Source organism: Lepidochelys kempii, chromosome 3 (assembly GCF_965140265.1).
Source record: "Lepidochelys kempii isolate rLepKem1 chromosome 3, rLepKem1.hap2, whole genome shotgun sequence".
Classification (NCBI taxonomy): Eukaryota; Metazoa; Chordata; order Testudines; family Cheloniidae; genus Lepidochelys; species Lepidochelys kempii.
In genome coordinates this window covers 146809339-146834107 of record NC_133258.1, presented here as the reverse complement: position 1 = coordinate 146834107, position 24769 = coordinate 146809339, and the positions used below count along the sequence as shown (strand labels likewise).

Sequence of the window (24769 nt, the reverse complement as noted above, 5' to 3'; positions counted from 1 at the left end):
GATCATATGCTAAACAGGACCACAACAAAAGATAAGAAATTAATTGTATATAACCTCAAGGTCCAAAACATTCCATGCCACATCCAAAATGAAGAAGATTACATATAAATATCTCCTCCATCCTCCCCTTAAAATAAAAGCCGAAGAAGACTTCAGCCAAAAGAAAGGAAAAGTCATTCACTAAGATTGGATGATTAATATGTAGAATTTGGTTAACTAATGGCCATCTAGCAGATCTCAGTACAGCAGTCACCACTACTCTGCCCTAATATTGCATTATTCCTAAGGACTGAACTTTGAACCTTAACCAAAGGAGGAATTTTTCTTGAATGTACTTTGGAAAGGAATGCTATGACAGTTGTGAGGGACTACCAGGCTGATTTGAAAGTACATTAATGGGTTTAGTTAGAGAAAGTTCCCAACTTCCAATAAAGAATACTCATGTGATTTTAGACAGTATGCCCTTGGAGGCCTACCCTAGAGAGTAGGAAACATAACATCACCTTCTGCAGAGCTTCAATATCAGTAGTGTTGTACAGAGCAAAATGAGATTCCAAGATCATGCTCTATGACCTTGCATGGTTGGATAAAGTGACATCCTAAGGAAGCATCTAAAATAGGGATCTGTACAAAAACTTTCTTCTCTTGAACATGATGAAAGCATTATACTACAGAGACTTGACCTTTTTCCTTGGACACTCATACATCCACAATCAAGCTCTCCTGGCTATGGCCACTCAAGGACGTTTCACTCGTTTAACATGGCAGTTAAACTATGGACTTTGCACCAGTCAGTAGAATATGTTCTATTTGTTCACTTCTCTTTTCGGTTCGATGAGACAATAATCACTTCATCCAAATAAATGAGTCTGATCCTCAGTGGAGGGTGGGTCTTTCAGTAGCAGAGCTCTTCTGTGATGCAGACACATCTGAAGGTCCAAAGCTAGGTGAATCAGGCTAGGTTAACCAAAAAGTCAGAAACAGTTTCACTACTGTTCTCTCACTTCTATCTTTTGTATTCCCTAGGGGATCAGTGGAATAGGTAGGACGGCACATAGCTTGGACCTTCCCTGGCTTTGCAAGATGTCATTCACGATCTCGAAACACAGGTCCTGACATACAGAGAGGCAGGGTACTTTATTTACTGTTTCCAGATCCAAAGATGGTGGTCACCAGCCCTCCAAATTGACTTACAATGAAAAATATTTCTGGGTGTCAGAACCACTCTGCTAACCTAACTTCTCCCATGTAAGTCTTTGAGTTCATCTCTCCTTTGGTGAGCAGTGCACATAGAAACAGGAAATTTTGCTCTACCTAGAACAGAAGACTTCTCTGGAGTAGAACTGATAGAGTTTTCATAATAACCGGAAAGAAGAACATAATCAGACACATTGACTGTCCTGACCAGAACAGGTCTGTTATTCAAAGCTCTGAGAATTCAATGAATCATTGCATTCTGAATGGTGGATACCGTGCTCTCTCCTTCTGGTTCCAATTCCTTGAACCGAATTGGGAAGATCCTTTAAAAAAGAAAAAACAACCTGATTCTCTGCGTTCACTAGTTGTGGGAGTAGAGAATATACAACTGGAGCTGGATCTCTGCCAATGGATGAGATAAGGGGAGATGAGGCGGGAATGTCCAGAATTACTAGATAGGTATAATATGAACTCTGGATCATAAAAGCATGCCTGTGTATGAGATCAAAATTCCCAACATGCTCCAGTAAGAATTGAATTTTTGTTTCTGTGACACCACTTGTTTTCAGTTATGGCAGTCTTCATCTTCTGTTAACATTCTTCTGAGATGAGACCTTGTATCCTCAACACAGACCTAGAATGGACTTCTCTTGAACCAGGTGTCTGTTTTGTCTTGAATCGAAGATACTTTGTTGTCTTCAACATTCACTCTGTTCAGTTTTTTCATCAGAATTCTGTCCTGGAAGTGAATTTTTTCTTCTTCTTCTTCTTCCCTAAAGCCAATATTAGTGCTACCATGATCATGGAGAGGGATCCTGGAAGCAGATGTAATGGTAATCATCAAAGCTGGAAAAAGAAAAAAGCTGCCATCCATCTGCAAAACATAAGAATTGTCTGAGGATGGCAAAATGGGAATACTTTGAAGACAAGCCTCCATGAGGAACTTATTTAGATTTTTCAGATAACAACAAGCAGAGCAGAACCCTGAGTCTCAGGGGATAAAAACAGGATGGGAAACAGGTTTCCGTGCTCTGATGTGAAGTAGATGATAGATGATTTCATTCATGTTGTGACCTTTCCATGGTTTGCTGAGACTGCGAATGGGACAAAGCTGTTCCTGTAATTCTTGTACAGCTCTATTGGGTACCCCTCTGGGCAGTGTCCAATGATTTCATTTAGTCAAAGCTACATGTAAGCTCTTTTGCTCCCAAATTGAGAGAACCTGGTACCAACTGGGGGGGGCCTAATTCCAGGTAAAGCTAATTTGAAGTCCTGCCGATAGCTCTGATGCAACAGTGGGAAGCTACTGACCCTGTGCTTGTTCTAGCTACCTCTTGCAAACAGATATTTTCTCCTTTTGTACTCCATGGACTGCTTCAGCTTGTCATGTGAGTTGTATTCCTTTCTGTAGTGTCTGGCAGGAGTCAGGATTGTAAATTGACTCTTCTCCTTGACTCCTGAATAGCCTCTGCATTCCATAAAGTTTCCCATTGTATCACTAAGATAGCTGGGAAAAAAATGGTTACCTACCTTCTCATAAATACTGTTCTTTGAGATGTGTTGCTCATGTCCATTCCAAGTAGGTGTGCACCTGCTACATGCACAGTCGTCGGAAGGTTTCTCCCCTAGTGGTACCCCTTGGGTCGGCTGTGAAGCTCCCTAGAGTCGCGCCTTCATAGCAGTGTATATAGGTCCCCACAGACCCACCGCCTCTTCAGTTCCTTCTTGCTGGATACTCCGACAGAGGGGAAGGTGGGTGGGTCTTTGAATAGACATGAGCAACACATGTTGAAGAACAACAGTTATGAGAAGGTAAATAACCGCTTTTTCTTCAAGTGCTTGCTCATGTTGATTCCAAATAGATGACTCCCAAGCCTTACCTAGGAGGCAGGGTCAGAGTTCATGGAATCGCTGATTGAAGCACAGCTCTGCCGAATACTGCATCGTCCCAGGCATGCTCGGTGACAGCATAACAGGAACTGGAGGTGTCGACCGTGGACCATGTCACCACCCTGCAAACCTCCTGAATCAGGACCTGGGCCAGGAATGCCACTGAGGAGGTCTGCACCCTTGTAGAATGTGCCATCAGTGCAGGGGCAGGTATCTTTGCCAAATCATAACATACCCAGATACAGGACATGATACTTGATGAAATTCTTTGAGAAGATACCAAGAAGCCCTTCATCCTGTCTGTTACCGTGATGAACAGCTGGTTCAACTTACGAAATGGCTTCGTGCATTCGATATAAAAGGTCAGTGCTTGTCGAACATCCAAAGAGTGGAGTCTTTGTTCCTGATTGTGTGGCTTAGGGGAAGGAAAAAAAAAAACTGGGAGAAAAATGTCCTAATTCGCATGAAACTGACAGACAACCTTTGGGAGAAAGGCTGGGTGACACCTAAGCTGTACCTTTGTCCTTGTTAAAGACGGTGTAAGGAGGGTAAGAAGTTAGGGCCTTAAGCTCAGACACTCTCTTGTTTATGTTATTACGACCAGGAATGACAATTTCCATGACAGATAAAGTAAACAGCAAGTCACTAGGAGCTCTAAGTGGGGAGGCCTCATTAAATCTTGAAAGAGCCAGATTAAGGTCCCAAGCCAGGATCAGCTGCCTAATTTGTGGGTATAATCTGTCAAGACCTTTAAAAAACTGACCGACCATTGGGTTAACGAAGACTGATCGACCAGTGACTCCTGGGTGGACTTCCAAAATGGCGGTGAGGTGAACCCTTATTGATGAGACTGACAGGCCCTGCTTCTTTAAGTGTAGCCGATACCTCTCATCTTGGACTACTGATGACTGCATCAAAGGGGTGCAGCTCTGCGAACACCAGATCAAGAATTTCTTCCATTTGGCCAGGTAGGTGGCCCTTGTGGAAGGTTTCCTACTGCCAAGGAGAACCTCCCTAATGGGTTCGGAATACGTTAGCTCTACCGGGTTTAACCATGAAGGTTCCAAGCTGCGAAGTGGAGAGACTCAAGGTTGGGATGCTAGAGATGGCCGGGGACTTGAGTGATCAGGTCCGGAAGTAAGGGCAAGGAGATTGAGGTGTCCACCAATAGCTCCAGAAGCATGATATACCAGTGCCATCGATGCCAGGCTGGCACTATCAGTATGACTGTAGCCCCCTCCCTGCGAATCTTGAGCAGAACCTTGTGGACAAGTGGGATAGGCAGGAATGTGTAAAACAGGTGGTTCCTCCAGGGGAGGAGCAATAAGTCCACAAGTGAGCTCGGACGGTGATTCAGGAAGGAACAGAACTGCAGGCACTTACTGTTGCTTTTTGTGGCAACTGGGGAACTCCCCACCATTGGGAAATGGTGTTCACCATGTCCAGGCGAACGGACCACTTGTGGTTGTGGAAGTATCTACTGAGATGGTCCACCAGCTTGTTCTGAGAACCCGGGAGGAAGGATGCCTCCAGATGTATTGAGTGGGCTATGCAGAAGTTCCACAATTTGACGGCTTCCTGACATAAGGGAGAGGAGCGAGCTCCGCCCTGTCTGTTTATATAAAACATTGCAGTCATATTGTCCATCACCACTGACACACCTTTCCCTTTCAAGTGGGCTTGGAAGGTCCTGGCATGCCAGGCAAACCGCTCTCAGCTCCCTGACATGGATGTGAAGTGAGAGCTGGCTTGGGACCAAAGGCCCTGTGTCCTGAGCTCTCCCAGATGTGCTCCCCACCCCATCCTTGATGCGTCTGTGACCAGGGACAGCGAGGGATGCAGTTTGCCAAAGGGGACCTCCTGCGCACACTGCCTGTGGACTGATCCACCATTGGAGAAACCCAAGAACTTATGGTAGAAATGTGACCGCCGCGGCCAGGTCGATAAGTTGATGCCAGCCAGGCACTCGAGAGGTCTGAGCCTCAGCCTCACGTGTTGTACTACGTACGTACAAGATCCCATATGACCAAGGAGCGTCAAGCAATTCTTTGCTGTAATGGTGGGGTACTGCCTGAAGCCTTCTAGGATGTCGTGCATTGTCTGAAAACAAGACTCTGGCAAGAAGGCTCTGACTTGACCCGAGTCCAACACTGCCCCGATAAACTCTATTCTCTGGATAGGGAATAGAGTTGATTTCTGTACATTAAGCAGGAGATCCAGCCTGTTGAAAGTACACCTTAGCATGCTGACATGTAGTTCCACTTGTACTGTGGAGCGGCCCCTGACCAAGCAGTCGTCAAGGTATGAGAATACCAGCACCTGCCTTTTTCTCAGGAAGGTGTCTACGACTGCCATGCGCTTGGTGAAAACTTGAGGGGCTGCAGACATGCTGAAGGGGAGGACTGTAAACTGGTAACGACTGCAGTTCACTACGAACCTGAGAAAGCATCTGTGGGCTGGGACTATCGATTTGTCGAAGCATGCATCCTTCAGGTCTAAGGTGGCTACCAATCCCCCGGATTCAGGGATGGGATGATGGTGGCCAACGAGACCATGCTGAACTTCAACTTCTTCATGAATCTGTTGAGGTCTCGCAGGTCGAGAATGGGTCAGAGACCCCCTTTGGATTAGGAAATATCGGGAGTAAATGCCCCTTAGCTCCTGAGGAACCTCCTGCATGAGGAGTTGCTTGTGAGAAGGGTACCTGAAGAGGGACTGGGAAGGGGAGTGGGAGGAGTGGAATTGGAGAGAATGATCCCACTTCTATTGTGTGGAGAACCCAGCAATGTGAGGTTATCTGGACCCAAGCACAATAGAAGTAGGACAGACGGTTCAGAAAACGAGGTGAAGAATCCAGTTACTGGACTGGTGTATTGCCCCTGGGGCACACCCTTAAAAGGCGTGCTTAGAGTCAGAGGATTGCCTAGTCAAGGCTTGCGCCTGCCATTCTTGCCCCCCTTTCTGGAGAAGTCCTGTCTAGGCTGGGGACGATAAAAGAGTGGAGGGGGCTAGGACTTAAAATGTTTCTTCTGTGTGACAGGGGTGAGTCTTTTAGGCTACGGAGCTTGGAAGCAGTCTGTTCCAAAAAGGGCAGGTCCTGAATTGTTTGCTGGACCTCTGTGGGAGGCTCAATACTTGGAGCCATGAGCTCCCCCTCATGGCTATGGCAGAGGACACTGTTCACATGGCTAAGTCTGCCGCATCCAGCGAAGCCTGTAAAGAGGTCCATGTCACTTCCTTGCCCTCCATCACAGCTGCAAATTCTGCTCTAGAATTTGTGGGGATTAACTCTCAAATTTCATCACAATATTCCATGAATTAAAGTTACATCTACTGAGGATCACTCGCTGGTTAGCAATCCGAAGCTGGAGCCCCCCCAGTGTAATACACTTTCATGCTGAAGAGGTCTAGCTTCCTTGAGTCTTTCGATTTCATAGTTTGGCCCTGCTACCTTGGATTTGTTTTAGGTTAATAAACCAGTCCCCAAAAAAGATGTGTGTTATTGAGTATAAACCTCTGGATTATTCCTGAGAATCTGTGATAGGGAAATCAAGGCAGAGGGCGCCACAGGGCAGGCATACCCCTTTTACAGTGGGCCAAGAGGCCTCTTACTGCCTGCCATTTCTTCCACACCTGGGATGCTGTCCTTCTCCTCATTCATTAGACAACAGCTGGAGGAAGAAATAGAGGCAGTGACAAGGCATGGCAGCTTAAACAGAAGATGGAAACAATAACCTGGACATTAGGGCATGGTGACTCAGCAGCAGCAATCTTTTAGGTGTGACAGGAAATCCTTATCCCTCTCTTACACCCTCCCAAGGAGCAACAGACACAACAGGCAGGAGACACAGACCATGCCTTTTGTCTCTGGGTTTTCTCTGCTCAGAGTTCTCCCTCAAACGTACAGGGGCACCATGCCTCAGAGGGGAAGCAGAGTGTAGGAGACAGTCTCCCCAAAAGGTAAACACAGCCCTGAGACACAGCACAGAATTAGACAGCTACATTATTGAGCCAAATTGTTAATCTAAACATTGTAAATAAAGTTTGGCATTTCCCTCAGGAAAGTGCTGCAGCAGAGAGGCCTGGTTGAGCCACCAGCCGATGTGGAGGCAGAAAAAACTGGAGGGAACTTAAGGAGGGGAGAATTCCCCTGTTGCCAGTGACAGGTTCTGCCCCCATGTTCTGAACAGGCTGAAATAAGCATCCTGACAGATCTGTGAACCTTACCATGAAGAAGCAATAAACTTTTCTAGCCGTTAAGATCATAAATGAAAAAGCCACGAAGAACCAGAGTACAATGTAAAGGTCAAATTTTACTCTCCTTGTTCATGTGCATAGTCCTACTATGCTGGATTCTGTTCTCAATTAAACTCCAACAGTTATGACATTTTGGGCCTTATTTTCATCTCACACAGGTGTAAATTAAAAGTAAATTCCATTGAAGTCAACATAGTGACATCAGTGTAAAAATCATAATCAGAAGAGAATCAGGTTCATTGACTTTAATGGCATTTCTCCCATACATTGAATGGATTCGGTCCATATATTATAAAAGGCCCTGTGGATCTACTTAATGAGGTTTTTAAAATAAAATAAAATAAAAAACAGAATAGAATAGAATAGAATAAATGATGCTTTTACACAACAACTCTTTGAAAAAATCTCCAAGCTAATAAATAGTCTCTCAGCTTTGCAAAGACAGTCAAAAGGAATAATATTTTGTTTTAAATTATGCATTTCCCTAAACCTAATATATTTTAAAAGAAAGATGAGCGGAAAACTTACTGTGATTGCAGTTGCTGAGGTAATCCAACAGGCGGCTTCTGCTTGAGAGTGAACGTCATCTGAGCCACTGGGCTGACTTTCTGTGGAACCTGTACCTTCTGAGAGAAAGTCTGCTGAGCAGCCTGCTGAGGAATTGGCCACGGTGGTGCCACAGGGCCCTGACCTCCGGTGGAAGAAGTATCTTGCGTGACAGTATCCTCACAGGAGTTACCTTTCGTCCCTGGTTTACACACACAAAGCTGAGGTCGCAGACACATCCCTCCATTTTGGCATGGTGGTGAACAGTTAGCTAAGAAAAAAAGAAAAGACATTTTAGAAAGCAACGATGAAGCAAAGCATGATGGAAACAAACCCTCCCCCAAAGTACAATGGCAACATTACTGAGTTTCCCAAAGACAGAATTAAATCTCAAGGTTGAAAACAAAATTCGGCAGTGATATAAAAACTGTATATGTGGTAAAGATGTGTAACTCACATTGATTTGACACTCGCATTGATTTGACATTCAAGGGGTGTGCTTACATGAGGACGGGCAGAAGGCTGACGAACAAAGAACAGAACAGAAGATAAATTGTGGGAGCCTACTTTATTATATACCCTCCTGTTAGTAGCTTTCTGCTTCATTTCCCAGCTTTCCATCTTTTAACGTGTAAATTGGACACATTTTGCACACCCACTAAATATCAAATTGGTGCAAGTTATGCAACTTCATTATTGACACAAGGAACCAGATTCTCTTTATAAATATTCAATGCACCAAAAAAAATGCCATAAGTACTATTAGAAATTGTTCCACTTATTTCACAGATCAGTAAAATGAGGAACAGAAAGGTTAAAAATGATTCACCTATTCCCTTTCACTAAAGCCGAGACTAAAACTCCTCTTACATACATATGCCATAGTCATAGTGTAAAAAAAAATGTATACATAAAAGTGGTCCTAGCACTAGCTAGCAACACTGCCAAGAAAATAGCTTTCCTTGATGAGAAAGCACAATAATGAATCCTTAACCACATTCAAAGCATGTGTGTCAGACTGTAGCAAAACCTCCATCAGAGCTAAGTAATGTAATACCCATGAACAAACATGGCACAATTTATAGAGTACTTGAGAAAGAACTAGGGGATAGAGAATGTCGGTCTCCAAAACCCAGCTTCTTAGCATTATCAAAATGATTATTTAGGTCTGTCAGGATTATAACTCAAGCAAGTTCTCATCTTCATGCTCAATCTCCTGGACCACATCGTTTCCCTAAAATTTTAACTGCATGCATCTATACCATCTTGGAAAACAAATAACCAACCCTGCAAATCCTGGCCCCAGCTGTTCTATAGCCATTAACAGACGATCAAGTATCTGCAAATCTTGCAGTATACAAACCCTCTGAGAGGTGGCTGCCTGCTGCCTACCTCCAACCTCAAAAACAAAGCTGATGTCCATCACTCCACTCCCTTCTATCCCAAACTGCACCCACTTATACATCAGGATCAGTCAGCCTAGTGAAAGAAGGACCAGTACAGGTGGCAGTAAGAATATACTGCAGTGGTTCTCAACCCCGGTACACATACCCAGGCAGTACACAGACATCTTCCAACAGGCACATTAGCTCATCTAGATATTTGCCTAGTTTTACAATAGGATACATAAAAAGCTCTAGCAAAGTCAGTATAAACTACAATTTCATACAATGACTTTTTGTATACTGCTCTATATACTATACACTGAAATGGACACATATTTATATTCCAGTCAATTTATTTTATATTTACATGGTAAAAATGAGAAAGTAAGCAATTTTTCAGTAATAGTGTACTGTGTCACTTTTGTGCTTTTATGTCTGATTTTGTAAGCAAGTAATTTTCAATTGAGGGGACACTTTAGCGTACGCAAGACAAATCAGAATCCTGAAAGGGGTGCCATAGTCTGGAAAGACAGAGCCACTGATATACTGCATCCCTTACAGACACATAAGCCCAAAATTTGGCCTTAAAAGAAAAAAAACAAAACAAAAAACAAAACTTTCTATAGAGCATAATAGTAATAATAAAATCAGTAGCAGCATTGTAAATCAATGAGATAAAGCAACAAAATGTATAGTTACATTATCCTACCGATCATGTAAGATCACCAAGTTTTTTCCTTGCCGTGATTTCCTGAACCATCAGCAAGTAGAAACTTTCCCTATCTTTTGGTGGAGGACATAGTTTTGCTCAATTTCTGTCAAAGTAGTTTGCTTTTTAAGCAAAACACTGTCTCTTCTAAAATAGAAAACAGTTCTTTCCCCTTTTGAAATAAGATTCATGCCATGTGTAGTAAAGTTGGTGGAACAATTTCCATCTAAACTAAAAAGCAGGGTTTTTGGTGTTTTGTTTTTTAAAACAATCATATTGTCTTCAAATTTCAGACAAATAATGTATACCATAATCTCTGCATTTTCCTTCCTTCCTGTCTCAACAGATCTTTCAATATGTCTAGTTACAATAGTTAGCAATGCCAGACAGCTTTTCAAAGCCAGCATCAGCCTAACACCTGCTTAACCATAACAATTAATTTATGTGAGGAAAAAATGATTAATGAAAATTGTGCTAATCCTGATGCAGTAAACTCCCTATAACAAATCTCCAGCTATGTGAGAGTTGCAACAAAACAGTCTAGTGGTCTGCGTGGGTAATCTCTTTCATTAGCCCACTTAAACCAGAATATTTCAATCCCATTTAACCAACAAACGTCAACTGGCAAACAGAGATTTCCTTTTTTGCAGTGTTACCGGTGATATTGTATTCACAGAATTTGAAAGCGGTTTCTTTCTCTGCAATACTGGCTATTTTTGGTCAGCTCCAGCTCTTCTCTGGTGTCTTAACATGTACTTTTCTTTTTGTTTTAAGCCTGTAATTTCTACTTGAACTGTTGTGTTGCACCCAAGGATGGTGCCTTATTTTTCCAATCAACGTTGCAGTCTATTCAGCAAAGAGCTGTTCTGTTTGAATCTATCAGAAAACTCATATCGTTACATCCCATCCCCCACTTCAATGAGCGTCACCAACTACTTCTGAAAACAATTCAATTTAAATTAAATTAAAATTTATTGCACTAAACAATTCAAAACAACCTTAATGTAATTCAAATATCTATCTAAAGGTAATTTCTTACAGCCCCCATTATTGTAGAATGTAATCCCAGTCAAATTACTATCTTTTTATTGAGCATAATAATTCTATATACCCCTAATATCATTAGAGAAAGTTATTCTTCAAACATAGACTAAACATAACTGATACCAAATTATAACATTATGTTAACAATTTTAAAATTGGAACAGTTTAGGTCATAACAAACCATCAAATCTGATACCACAGAATAAATACACAAGCATATTCAATTATCCAAATTTATGTTAAAAAAATATATGCAAGGCCCTGGGCCAATACCCATTTAAGTCAAAGGAAAGACTCCTTGGAACTTCCATGAAAGTTGGATTGGTCCCTAAAATATTTAAAACAAATGTGGGGTCAAATTAAGATTGTTTGGGTGCTAGTCACTGAGAATTTTCCAGTTAATGGTGCATGCACCTGAGTGTTAAGTTGGAATCAGAATATTTTATGTAACCTCAACTTGTGTCTTCCATATTGTTGTTTTCTTTAATAAAGATGTTCTTCAGTGGTACATCTCTCCTCTTGAACTTTACATAGCTGAAGAAAGTTTGGTACCAGAGGAATATAACATTAAATATTATGTTATTGTTTATTATTTGTATTACTGTAGCACACAGGAATCCCAGTCATAGACCAGGACACATTGTGCTAAGCACTATACAAAGAGAACAAAAAGATGGTCCCTTATAAAAAGTTTGTTTATATTTGTTTGTTACATTTGTTTATATTTTGGTTGATTAAAGGAGAGATTTTTTTTCCTTCTCTCAGAAAGCTGGCATAAGGATTTACAGCAACAAATAAATATAAAAACAAATCTTCTTGACTAAATATTTTAGTTGCATTTTGCCCCTGGACTCAGGTTTTATTAATTTGCCACAGTATCCCCAAAATTATCGTTTCATAATTAAGGCTAGGTTTTAGTCACAGATATTTTTAGTAAATGTCATGGACAGGTCACGAGCAGTAAACAAAAATTTACAGCCCATGACCTGTCCATTACTTATATTTTATACCCCTGACTAAATCTTGAGTGCTTGGGGGCGAGGCACAGCCCAGCCAATGGGAGCTGCGGAGCCAGCACGCGGGGCGGAGGCAGCATGTGGAGCCCCCTGGCCATGCCTCTGCCTAGGAGCCAACGGACAGATCACCACTTCCTGGGAGCCACCTGAGGTAAGTGCCGCCCAGAGCCCGCACCCTTCACCCACACCCCAACTCCCTGACCCAGCCCTGAGCCCCCTCCTACACCCAAACTCCTGCTGCTGGGGTGGGGGCAGGTGAGAGAGGCACGGTGGCCCGAGATTGCCTCAGCAGCCGCCAGTGAGGCTGGCCATGGGGCTGCCCAAGTTGCTCAGGCGGCCCCTGGGCCAGCCGCGCTGGCTGCTGCAGAAGTCATGGAGGTCCCAGAAAGTCACAGAATCCATGACTTCCCTGACAGACTCACAGCCTTATTCATAATCAATAACAGCAATAACCTGCTAGTGTGTACAGTGCAGAAGTGAATCTTATACAATCCAATTAAAAATACTACATATTTAGAAAATGCAGTCTAGAATCTTTAATAGCATTTTTGCCAATAATATTTCAATAGAACTTGCAAAGTGGAACTGAAAGAAAAAGTACCATGGGCTAACAATGGGTAGTGAAACAGCTAGAAGAGTGAGTTGAAAGGACTAAGACAGCTGTCCCAAACATCATGATATGTGACAGGGGCGGGCAAACTTTTTGGCCTGAGGGCCATATTGGGTTTCCAAAGTTATATGGAGGGCCGGTTAGGGGAGGCTGTGTCTCCCCAAACAGCAAGGCGTGGCCCAGCCCCTGCATCCTATCCAACCCCACCCCTGGCTTCTCACCCCCGACAGCTCCCCCGGGACTCCTATCCCATCCACTACGCCCTGCTCCTGTCCCTGACCACCCCTAGGCCTCCCACCCCTGACTGCCCCCTGCAGCCCCATCCAACCCACCCCCCTTATTCCTGACTGCCCCTCCGCCAGGACTCCTGCCTTATCCAACCCCCCTGTTCCCTGCCCTCTGACCACCCCGACCCCTACCCACACCCCCACCACCACCCCCAACTCTCTATCCAACCCCTCCTGCCCCCTTACCGCGCTGCCTGGAGCACCGGTGGCTGGGTGGAGCTATAGCCACGCTGCCAGAGCACTGGGTCAGGCCGCGGCTCTGCAACTGCGCTGCCTGGTCACCCAGAGTGTTGTGCCGGTGCTGCGCTTCACTGAGGCTGTGAGGGAGGGGCCAGAGGCGAGCCTCCCAGCCCAGGAGCTCAGGGGCTGGGCAGGAGGGTCCCACAGGCCAGATGTGGCCCGCGGGCCGTGGTTTGCCCACCTCTGATGTATGAGAAGGCTGGGGAAGATGAGGGCAGACATGGTGAAGAATGTTTCTGAATCTGGAACACAAATCAAAACTGAATATAAAGGCCTGCATATATAATTTATGAACTCAGTACAGTTTCCTAATTCTAATCCAGTATTATTTGTTAAAGAGGAGACTGTCAAAAGCACCAAAGGTATTTAGGAGCACAAGTGCCTCTGGTGCTTCTGAAAATCTTATCCTAAATATGGAAGAATGAGAACAAAAGAAACAGAGTATTTGTTTTCTCAAAGCCCTTTTAACACCCTTCTCTAAATAGGTTTCAGAGTGGTAGCCATGTTAGTCTGTATCAGCAAAAACAACGAGGAGCCTTTGTGGCTCCTTTTCTTTTTGCGAATACAGACTAACACGGCTGCTACTCTGAAATGTGCCACCTTAGAGACTAAGAAATTTGTTTGGGCAAAAGCTTTCATGGGCCAAAACCCACTTCATCAGATGCATGGAGTGAAAAATACAGTAAGCAGTATATGTATGTGTCTATACACACACACACAAAAAGATGGGAGTTGTCTTACCAAGTGGGGGTCAGTACTAATGAGGCCAATTCAATTAAGGTGGAAGTGGCCTATTCTCAAGAAAGGGTGAATATCGAGAGAGGGAAAGAACGAGGAGTACTTGTGGCACCTTAGAGACTAAAATTTATTTGAGCATAAGCTTTCGTAGGCTAAAAGCCCACTTCATCAGATACATGTAGTGAAATATACAGTAGGGTGTGTGTGTGTGCGCAAGCGTGCGTACGCATATCGCACACACAGAACATGAAAAAGTGAGGGGTTGCCATACCAACTATTAACGAGTCCAATCGATTAAGGTGGGTTATTATCAGCAGGAGGGGGGAAAAAAAAGACTTTTGTAGTGATAATCAGGATGGCCCATTTCAAACAGTTTACAAGAAGGTGTGAGTAACAGCAGGGGGAAAATTAGCATGGGGAAATAGTTTTTAGTTAGTGTAATGACTCATCCACTCCCAGTCTTCATTCAAGCCTAATTTAATGGTGTCTAGTTTGCAGATTAATTTCAGTTCTGCTGTTTCTCACTGGAGTCTGTTGGAGGGAAAATTACGTTTGTAGTGCTAATGAGACCAATGCAATCAAGGTGGACGTCGGCCATTTCCAACAGTTGATAAGAAGGTGCGAGTATTAGCAGAGGGAAAAATTACTTTTTGTAGTGACACATCCATTCCCAGTCTTTATTCAGGCCTAATTTGATGGTGTCCAGTTTATAAATTAATTCCAGTTCTGCAGTTTCTCGTTGAAGTTTTTTTTTTTTTTTTTTTTTTTTTTTTTGAAGAATTGCCACTTTTAAGTCTGTTATTGAAGGTCTCCTACTGGTTTTTGAGTGTTACATTTCTTGATGTCTGATTTGTGTCCATTTATTCTTTTGTGTAGAGACTGTCTGGTTTGGCCAATGTACATGACCTTTGAATAAACAGACCTTTGACCTCAAAGAGAAATCCAGAAGAACTAACACTTGCTAAGCGTGCCACAATATTCTTCAAACTTGAGGTTTAATGACAAAGTAAGTGGAACTGCACAGCTAATGGCCAAACTGGACCATTCCAATACACAAATCATCTTCTATTTCCATCTAAAATCCCTTATGTCAACATTGCTATGAAGAAATGAAAATCTATCAGTCTCACCACTGGAAGCCTTTATTACAATTTAAGAAATGATTTTAAGTACACTGCTACCACTGGATAAATGGACTTCTGTGTATATTAATTAATGCCTGTGTCTAGACAAAAAGGAAGCAAAGAATGTGGCTTATCAGTTTCAGAAATTCTGTTTGATACAATATAAAAATGGCTACCTCATCACCTGTTTAACACTCCACACAGCATAAGATATTAAATAGAAACTACTGATAACTGTCATACTCATTAGCTCAGCAAATCAGAGGGTAATTACTTGCACTGTATTGCACCTTCAAAAAGACACTCAATGAAGGAAATGCCAAATTTCTTCATACTGCTTTGTTTCTCTTTTAATATGGATAGACCCATGTTGCCAAATCATGACATAAGGGATCAGAGAGTTGCAAACAGAAATCACCAGATAATGCATGTGGAAAAGGGAAGCTCACACTGTTACTTCTCCATAGCTAGAGCATTATTAAACACACCTGTTGGTAGATAGGAGCTCAGTGGCTAACCCAAGAGTAAAACAGAACAGTTGCCCCTCTGGAGAGATCATGTCATTTTTCTGCAATCCCCGCACAACATCCAGATGCTAGGGTGATAGACACTTTATAAAAAGCTGATAAAGTTATGCAGACACAGAAACAGACATCTATCATCCATTCTGGGTAGGAGCCAGGGATAAAAAAAAAAAATAAAATCAGTCATATTTTATGAACCTTGAAAATGTGTGTTCTATTGATACCTAAAATATATTAAAATCACCTATCCTAACCTCTAGGTTCTCTAACAAGTTTAAAAACACACACAAAATTAAGACAACAACCCACCCAAAACATCCCCAGCCTACATAACAAAACAATCAACCAGGACATCTGAAAATATAAACAAAACTCCTACCATACTCAAAAAGAAAATGAAATGGTAATTCAGATGACAAATTCCTAATTTTGCCAAAAATACTGAAAGCATTAGGATCCTCATCCCAAATTCTGCTCCAGCTACACAAACATAAATCCTGAGTAACTCTACTGAAGTGAATGGAGTTATTCTAGATTTACACTAATACAACTAAGTAGAATTTGAACTCTGTTTTTAAATCAGAGTAACTTCTTTCACCTAAGAAAGTAATTTTTGAAATTCTTTAAATCTTTGATTTCTAATCATACAGGCCAGATTCTGATCTCATTTACAGCAGGATAAATCGAAAGAGTTTCTCCAATTTGTATATAAAACATATGAAGCATTGTGGAACAAACGGCATTACTCTATCATTGCCTCCTATAAAACAAGAAGAGGCAGCAGCATGTCTAATATACGTTATGGGGAGAAATTTTAGTCAAACTGTTTTTGTGATCAGTAACAGCAGATTAAAAAAATGTTGCATTGTGTCAACACAGCAACTCCCAGCTGCCCTTTTATTGAAGATACTGAACAACAACATAGACTGTTATCAGATCATAGCATGACAAAATGGGCATTTGTAATACATCATAAAACTGTCTATTGTCTCCTTTTACCCACTATTAAAAAAAAAAAGTAGTGACTTCTTTATTTTTATAAATACCCAAAGCAGGCGTCTGCAACATGCCACAAATATGACCTAATTATTACAATTTAACTTCAACTAGATGCGCAGTGATTATTGTGTTTAAACACCAGTTTTCCACAAAGTTGAGTTTCTAAAATGTGGAATGTTAAAGTACAGATCTGATAGCAAAACTATGGGACCAACATTCCTCCTCTTGAAGTCAATGGGAGTTTTGCTATTGATTTCAATAAGAGCAAAATTGGGCACTAGGGCCAAAATTCAGCAGTGATGTACATAATAATGTAATGCAGGTATAAATTAGTTAGAAAATGGCAAGATACGCAGCAAAGTAGTAAACTTTACACTGATTTCGTATTTGTGGAGGGTGAAATTCACAATTCTGCAGAGGGCCAGCCTGAGGCCCTTAGGCTGAAGTGAGATAAAAGTGGTGGAAAGGCCTTGTGCTGGTCTTCTGCCCAGAGATTCATTTTACCATCAGAGTACAGGGAGTGGTATAGGGGTAAACTGAAGTGCAGAGCTGATTTATCTTACATCTCTTGGCTGCTTTTCCTGCTACATTCTCTTGTGCCATTAGCATGTAAATTGTGCTCATTTTGTACCTAATGAACGCCAGTTCAATCCAAGTTTCTGTTTTCTAAGCTTAATGCTAATAGTTTTGTTGTAAAGCACTTGATTTTTCAATTTTCTCTTTATGTTTACATGCCTGTGCCACCATGTTGTCTGATAACTCTTACACTTCGTGAATCCTATGATGATATGAACTGTTTCTGCTCACTCTATTTGGTTTTATTTAAACTTGTTTAATCTGAAAAATAAAGTTTTACCTATTGGTTAAAATATGACAACACACCAAATCTCAGGCACCTGGATTATGTTTTAAAATCCCTGGGGAGAAGTAAAATGACTTCCCTTCATCCAGTTTTCTTTTTTCAAGGAAGGTGCAAAACATCTTACTTTTCCAGTAGCCCCCAACTCACTTTTCTACCTCCCCAGGACTTTCCTCTCAGTAGATTTTCTGTTAAAGTAGGCAGACAGCACTTTTTTGGCCTTGATGTGCCCAGTGTCCCACATTGCCTACTGGTGCAGTGCAGTAAAGGAGGTACATGTGCAGTCTTAACAAAGAATCTCTCTCGATCTATGCATTTTAATGTGTAGTACCTAAATGCCCAATACATAACATTAGAAAAGAGCAATTCTGGATCAAATTATTCTCCCGGCCCCATTTTTAGGCCCAATGGATACCCAGGATGCAGAAGTTTCATGATAGGGATGATGCTGTACTGATCTCTAGTTTCATTACTGGGAGAAGGACTGTAAAATAGAAATGAGTCTTGCATCAGTTACTGGTATAATCTTGCACAGCTGATTGCCAACAAACTTATTCCTAACTTACTGGAAAGATAAAGAATGCCATGTATCTAAGCACAGTAACTGACAACACAACATTCTGCAGTTTTGTTTGGTTTTTTTTTTGGGAAGGGGGAGAAGAAACTGTCATTCTGATTGAAGTCAACATTATGATACAAGCAAGTTGTTTTAATTCAAGCAATTATCATTACTGCTATTTTTCTAAAATATACTGCAAATCTGCACAGACACACCCCTGGAACCCTGACCTGGGGTATTCTAACCTGGAAATCCTGGACGCCCCATCATCTCAGGCATTGGCACCCTGACAGCAGGATTGTCTGGCTATGCAGACTCCCTCCTCAGGCCCTACGCTACCAGCACTCCCAGCTATCTTCGAGACACCACTGACTTCCTGAGGAAACTACAATCCATCGGTGATCTTCCCAAAAACACCATCCTAGCCATTATGGATGTAGAAGCCCTCTGCACCAACATTCCACACAAAGATGGACTACAAGCCGTCAGGAACAGTATCCCCAATAATGTCACGGCAAACCTGGTGGCTGAACTGTGTGACTTTGTCCTCACCCATAACTATTTCACATTTGGGGACAATGTATACCTTCAGATCAGCGGCACTGCTATGGGTACCCGCATGGCCCCACAGTATGCCAACATTTTTATGGCTGACTTAGAACAACGCTTCCTCAGCTCTCGTCCCCTAATACCCCTACTCTACTTGCGCTACGTTGATGACATCTTCATCATCTGGACTCATGGCAAAGAAGCCCTTGAGGAATTCCACCATGATTTCAACAATTTCCATCCCACCATCAACCTCAGCCTGGACCAGTCCACACAAGAGATCCACTTCCTGGACACTACGGTGCTAATAAGCGATGGTCACATAAACACCACCCTATACCGGAAACCTACTGACCGCTATGCCTACCTACTTGCCTCCAGCTTTCATCCAGACCACACCACACGATCCACTGTCTACAGCCAAGCTCTACGATACAACCGCATTTGCTCCAACCCCTCAGACAGAGACAAACACCTACAAGATCTCTAACAAGCATTCTTACAATACCCACCAGCTGAAGTGAAGAAACAGATTGACAGAGCCAGAAGAGTACCAAGAACTTACTTACTACAGGACAGACCCAACAAAGAAAATCACCGCTAGCCATCACCTTCAGTCCCCAACGCATCATCAAGGATCTACAACCTATCCTGAAGGCCGACCCATCACTCTCACAGATCTTGGGAGACAGGCCAGTCCTTGCTTACAGACAGCCCCCCAACCTGAAGCAAATACTCACCAGCAACCACACACCACACAACAGAACCACTAACCCAGGAACTTATCCTTGCAACAAAGCCCGTTGCCAACTGTGTCCACATATCTATTCAGGGGACACCATCATAGGGCCTAATCACATCAGCCACACTATCAGAGGCTCGTTCACCTGCACATCAACCAATGTGATATATGCCATCATGTACCAGCAATGCCCCTCCGCCAGGTACGTTGGCCAAACTGGACAGTCTCTATGTAAAAGAATAAATGGACACAAATCAGACGTCAAGAATTATAACATTCAAAAACCAGTCAGAGAACACTTCAATCTCTTTGGTCACTCGATTACAGACCGAAAACTGGCAATTCTTCAACAAAAAAACTTCGAAAACAGACTCCATCAAGAGACTGCTGAATTGGAATTAATTTGCAAATTGGATACAATTAACTTAGGCTTGAATAAAGACTGGGAGTGGATGGGTCATTACACAAAGTAAAACTATTTCCCCGTGTTTATTTCCCCCCCCCCCCACACACACACACACAGTTCCTCAGATGTTCAACTGCTGGAAATGGCCCACCTTGATTACCACTACACAAGGTTCCCCCCGCTCTCCTGCTGGTAATAGCTCACCTTACCTGATCACTCTCCTTACAGTGTGTATGATAACACCCATTGTTTCGTGTTCTCTGTGTATATAAATCTCCCCACTGTATTTTCCACTGAATGCATCCGATGAAGTGAGCTGTAGCTCACAAAAGCTTATGGTCAAATACATTTGTTAGTCTCTAAGGTGCCACAAGTACTCCTTTTCTTTTTGCGGATACAGACTAACACGGCTGCTACTCTGAAACCTGCAATAGGGGTGTCTCATTAGTTGCAAACTATAAAGATCAATACCGCTACAGTCAGAATGGATTAATTTAAATAAAATTAATTTAAATCACTGATTTGAATCATAGGACTGGAAAGAACCTCGAGAGGTCATCTAGTCCAATCCACTGCACTCATGGCAGGACTAAGTATTATCTAGTCCAGGGATGGCCAGCCTGAGAAGGAGACAGAATTTACCAATGTGCATTGCCAAAGAGCCACAGTAACACATCAGCAGCCCCCACATCAGCTCCCCCACTCCGGCCCCAGGAGAGCCAATCAGTACCTAATCCTCCATCCCTGCGCCTCCCGCCTGCCACGATCAGCTGTTCTGTGCTGTGCAGGAGGCTGGGGGGGGGGGGAGGAGAGAAGGAGCAAGGGTGCAGCAGACTCAGGGGAAGGGGCAGGGCCTTGGGGAGGAAGGAGTGGAGTGGGGTGGAGCTTGGGGCAGAGCCAGGGTTTGAGCCGTGACCACGCTGTAGCACACTGGAAAGTTGGCACCTGTAGCTCCAGCTCTGGAGTTGGCGCCTATGCAAGGAGCCGCATATTAACTTCTGAAGAGCCACATGTGGTTCCAGAGCCACAGGTTGACCACCTCTGATCTAGACCATTCGTGACAGGGGTGTTTGTGGAATCTCCATCATTGGAGATTTTTAAGAGCAAGTTAGACAACCTCCCTAGGCAGTTTATTCCGGTGCTTAACCACCCTGACAGTTAGAAAGTTTTTCCTAATGTCCAACCTAAACATCCCTTGCTGCAATTTAAGCCCATTGCTTCTGGCCTCAGAGATTAAGAAAAACAATTTTTCTCCCTTCTCCTTGTACCAACCTTTTACAACGTACTTGAAAACTGGTATCATGTCCCCTCTCAGTCTTCTCTTTTCCAGACTAAACAAACCCATTTTTTTCAAATTTTCCCTCCTAGGTCATGTTTTTTATATCTTTAACCATTTTTGTTGCTCTTCTCTGGACTTTCTCCAATTTGTCCACATCTTTCCTGAAATGTGGAGCCCAGAACTGGACACAATACTCCACTTGAGGCCTAATCAGCACAAAATCATGATTTAAATAAACAAGCAAGAAAACTGGATTTAAATCATCAAGTTTAATCGGGTTTTCCATTTGTACTTTTTAGTTATTTACCTAAACTAAGGTTGCCAGCCAGGCCCACCAACAGAGAGAGCGGGGTAGAGCAAAGGGGGCAATTGCCCAGGGCCCGGGCGATTTAAAAGGGCCCAGGGGACCCCAGCAACTGCTGCAACAGCAGCGGTAGCCAGGAGCCCTGGGCCCTTTTAAATTGCCCAGGCGAGCCGCAGGGTGCCTAGGCACACAAGACCGCTCTGGGGGACCCCACCACTGTTCCCTCTAAGCTGTGTGCGAGTACGTGCACACACAGATCCTAAACCCCACGCACAGGGGGAAACCGTGCACACAAAAGTTTGCACAGAAGCATAACAATTTGCACAGAATAATTTTTTTGCGCACACAGCCTGTCAAAAATTAGAGGGAACACTGGACCCCGCAGGCTGGCATGGGCGGTCCCAGAATTGAGCCCTGGGGTCTGGAATTTCTGGCAGTGGGCCTGTTGCTAGCTATTAAGACATGTTGATTTGCAATTAAATACAGTTTTTACATTAAATTTGGTGCTTCTTTTTGCTAACTTAAAGGATTCATGATATTGATATTCATGATATTGATAAGCAATTATATGGCTTAATTTACATGTATTTAGATTTTTACCTTTATTATTCAAGAGGAAGGATGGCTCAGTGTTTGGGGCACTAGCCTGGGAATTCAATTCCCTACTCTGCCATGGACTGCCTGTGTGACCTTGGTGAGTCACTCTGCCTCTTTGGGCTTCAGTTCCCAATCTGTAAAATGGGGGTCCCAGAGAAAAGATGGATACTACCAGAAGAAAAACTGCCCATTGAGATATAAAGTAAAATGGTGACCCTAAAACTCAGTTAGTTGCAGGATACATTTATTAGTATGTTAGAAAATGGTTAATGATGCATTTCTTATTTACTAGATTCATTTTTTATTTGCAATTTGTGTCAAACTCTATTTGGATGGAAATTCAAATTCAATTATAGTTTTTTTATTAAATAAAACTACCTTAAACTTTTTTTCTTATATCCAGCACATTTAACACATTTTACATTTAAAACTAGTTGACTAAACAAAGGAAGTATTATCTGTAGTTAGTGTACTGAAATGATTGTTTCTGGTCAACATCTGCTTCAAGATTTTACAATTAGAAGCATGGACAGGGGGTGGAGCCCCACTTCAGGGAGGCTAGTCCCCGGCTCTGCCCCTTCCATCCTCCCCGACTCCTTGCGGCCAGAGGAGCCCCGAGACCCTCTGATCCCCACCTGCAGCCAGAGGAGCCCCGGAGCATCCACGGAGTCAGCACCTATGATTACTACTGAAGCCGGGATGCCGAGTAAAACATACCGCCTCCTCAGGGGCATACCTGTATCGGGCATATCAGAAGCTCAAGTTCTTCTTCTGGAAGAGAGAAGAAGAGAAGAGTTTTTGAATTTTCCTGCAGGGTGGCTTGGAGTCTGCGGAAGGGGAGGCATGGCTGTGGGGGCTCCAGCCAGCTCAGGGCTCTTCTGAGCACGTTGGGTGGGGCCCAATAGGGGCATGGAGGGGGCGGAGTTGGGGTGGGAACTTTGGGGAAGGGGTGGAATGGGGGCAGGGCAGGTGGAATCGGGGTGGGGCGCAGGGTAGCGCGAGCACCCACCAGCACTGGGAAAAAATTGGCTCCTGTGTGCCTGATGAACCCAGGAAGCTGAATAGCACATACCATCTTCTCACCTGCCCCAGAACCTGCGTGGAGCATAATTAAAAGCTTCCCCCGCCAAACCACAACAGGGGTCCAGCAGCAGCAGCTGCGCTGGGGAGGCTGAGCCTCCCCTGGCCTATTATACCCACCGCCCATGATTAGTAGATCTCATCCTCTCACATCTAGTTTATATTTATAGATTGGAAGAGGAAAATAAGCTTTCCTGATTTATAAGCACACAGACTGGTTCCTTAACTTTGAATAAACTAATCATTTAGCTGAACTCGCTGAATAAACTGAAATGTAGAAAATATTCTGTTGCTCCTATAGAAGAGGCTGTTCTCAAAAACTGGTTTAGCACTTCACAAAACTCTGATTTGCAGGTGCCTAGCCAGTGACTTCTACCAGTTCAGTGGTCTGACTTTCTTTAAAACTTGGCAGCAAATATGTACTGCTTAATATTACTTTTTCTATTTAATTTAAATAATTTTAATAAGTTTAGGCCTTAATATAAATTATCAATTTCAAAATTAATTGAATATGATTTTTTTAAAAAATAAACCTCTAATTAAAATGTTAAAAAATTGATTTAAAATATATATAAAAAAAAACAACCTTGGGAATCCTATGCAAAAAAACCTTTCAGATGTATGCCAAGAATTTCCATAAATAAGATTATCTATGCTCAAATAAATTGGTTAGTCTCTAAGGTGCCACTAGTACTCCTTTTCTTTTTGCAAATACAGACTAACATAGCTGCTACTCTGAAACCTAGATAGAGATAAAAACTGTAAAGTCACCTCATTTTTCTCCTTCAAATCTTCTTTAAAACTCCTCTGCTGTGATGCCAACAAAAACTCAACTGTGGGTAAGGGCCTGGTATTCTATGACCACTGCTTTTCATCTAAGCAGTTTTGTCTCATAGTTACCTTACACGTTCCCCATCTGTTTTTGTATCCACCTGTTATCTCTTGTCTTATATTTAGATTGTAAATTCTTTGGTACAGGGACCATCTTTTATTATGTGTTTGTCCAGCACCCAGCACAATGGAGCCCTGATTCATGACTGGGTCCCCTAGGTCCCATTGAAATACAAAACAAATAATCAGGTTCTAGAGGCATAAAGGGGCCAGAAGCCAATCAGGAATTCCTCTGTAGAGGTTCCCAGAATGGCATGGTATAAGTGTCCTATGCTGCCCTCCTCACCCTTGTAGCCCCCTGGCATGATATGGGGACCGGAACACATGACTTTTGAGGAGAGGCTGAAGGAACTGGGATTGTTTAGTCTGCAGGAGAGAAGAATGAGGGGGGATTTGATAGCTGCTTTCAACTACCTGAAAGAGGGTTCCAAAGGGGATGAATCTACTCTGTTCTCAGTGGTAGCTGACGACAGAACAAGGAGTAATGGTCTCAAGTTGCAGTGGGGGAGGTTTAGGTTGGATATTAGGAAAAACTTTTTCACGAGGAGGGTGGTGAAGCACTGGAATGCGTTACCTAGGGAAGGGTAAACACCTTTAAAAGCCTTCCTGGCCAGAGGAAAAACCCTTTCACCTGTAAAAGGTTAAGAAGCTAGGATAACCTCGCTGGCACCTGACCAAAATGACCAATGAGGAGACAAGATACTTTCAAAGTGGGGACGCGGAGAAAACATGTCAAGGTTCCTTGCCCACTCTGAACTTTAGGGTACAGATGTGGGGACCTGCATGAAAAGCCCCTAAGCTTATTTTTACCAGCTTAGGGTAAAACTTCTCCAAGGTACAAACTATTTTACCTTTTACCCTTGAACTTTATTGCTGCCACCACCAAGCGTCTAACAAATAGGTAACAGGGAAAGACCCCGCTTGGAAACGTCTTTCC

General features: G+C 42.9%; 1 protein-coding gene across 8 annotated transcripts in view; it reads right to left on the bottom strand.

The window, feature by feature from the left end:
* The window catches only part of LTBP1 (latent transforming growth factor beta binding protein 1), a 375466-nt gene that overhangs the window by 333321 nt on the left and 17376 nt on the right, over positions 1–24769 (bottom strand). For 7 of the 8 annotated variants that reach the window (XM_073338422.1, XM_073338423.1, XM_073338424.1 and 4 more), the window contains exon 3: positions 7873–8161. In XM_073338422.1, coding sequence (XP_073194523.1) covers positions 7873–8161 — 289 coding nt within the window. Of the gene's footprint in view, positions 1–7872; positions 8162–13127; positions 13188–24769 lie in introns of those variants that run through there. The other variant, XM_073338431.1, reaches the window with a different exon arrangement.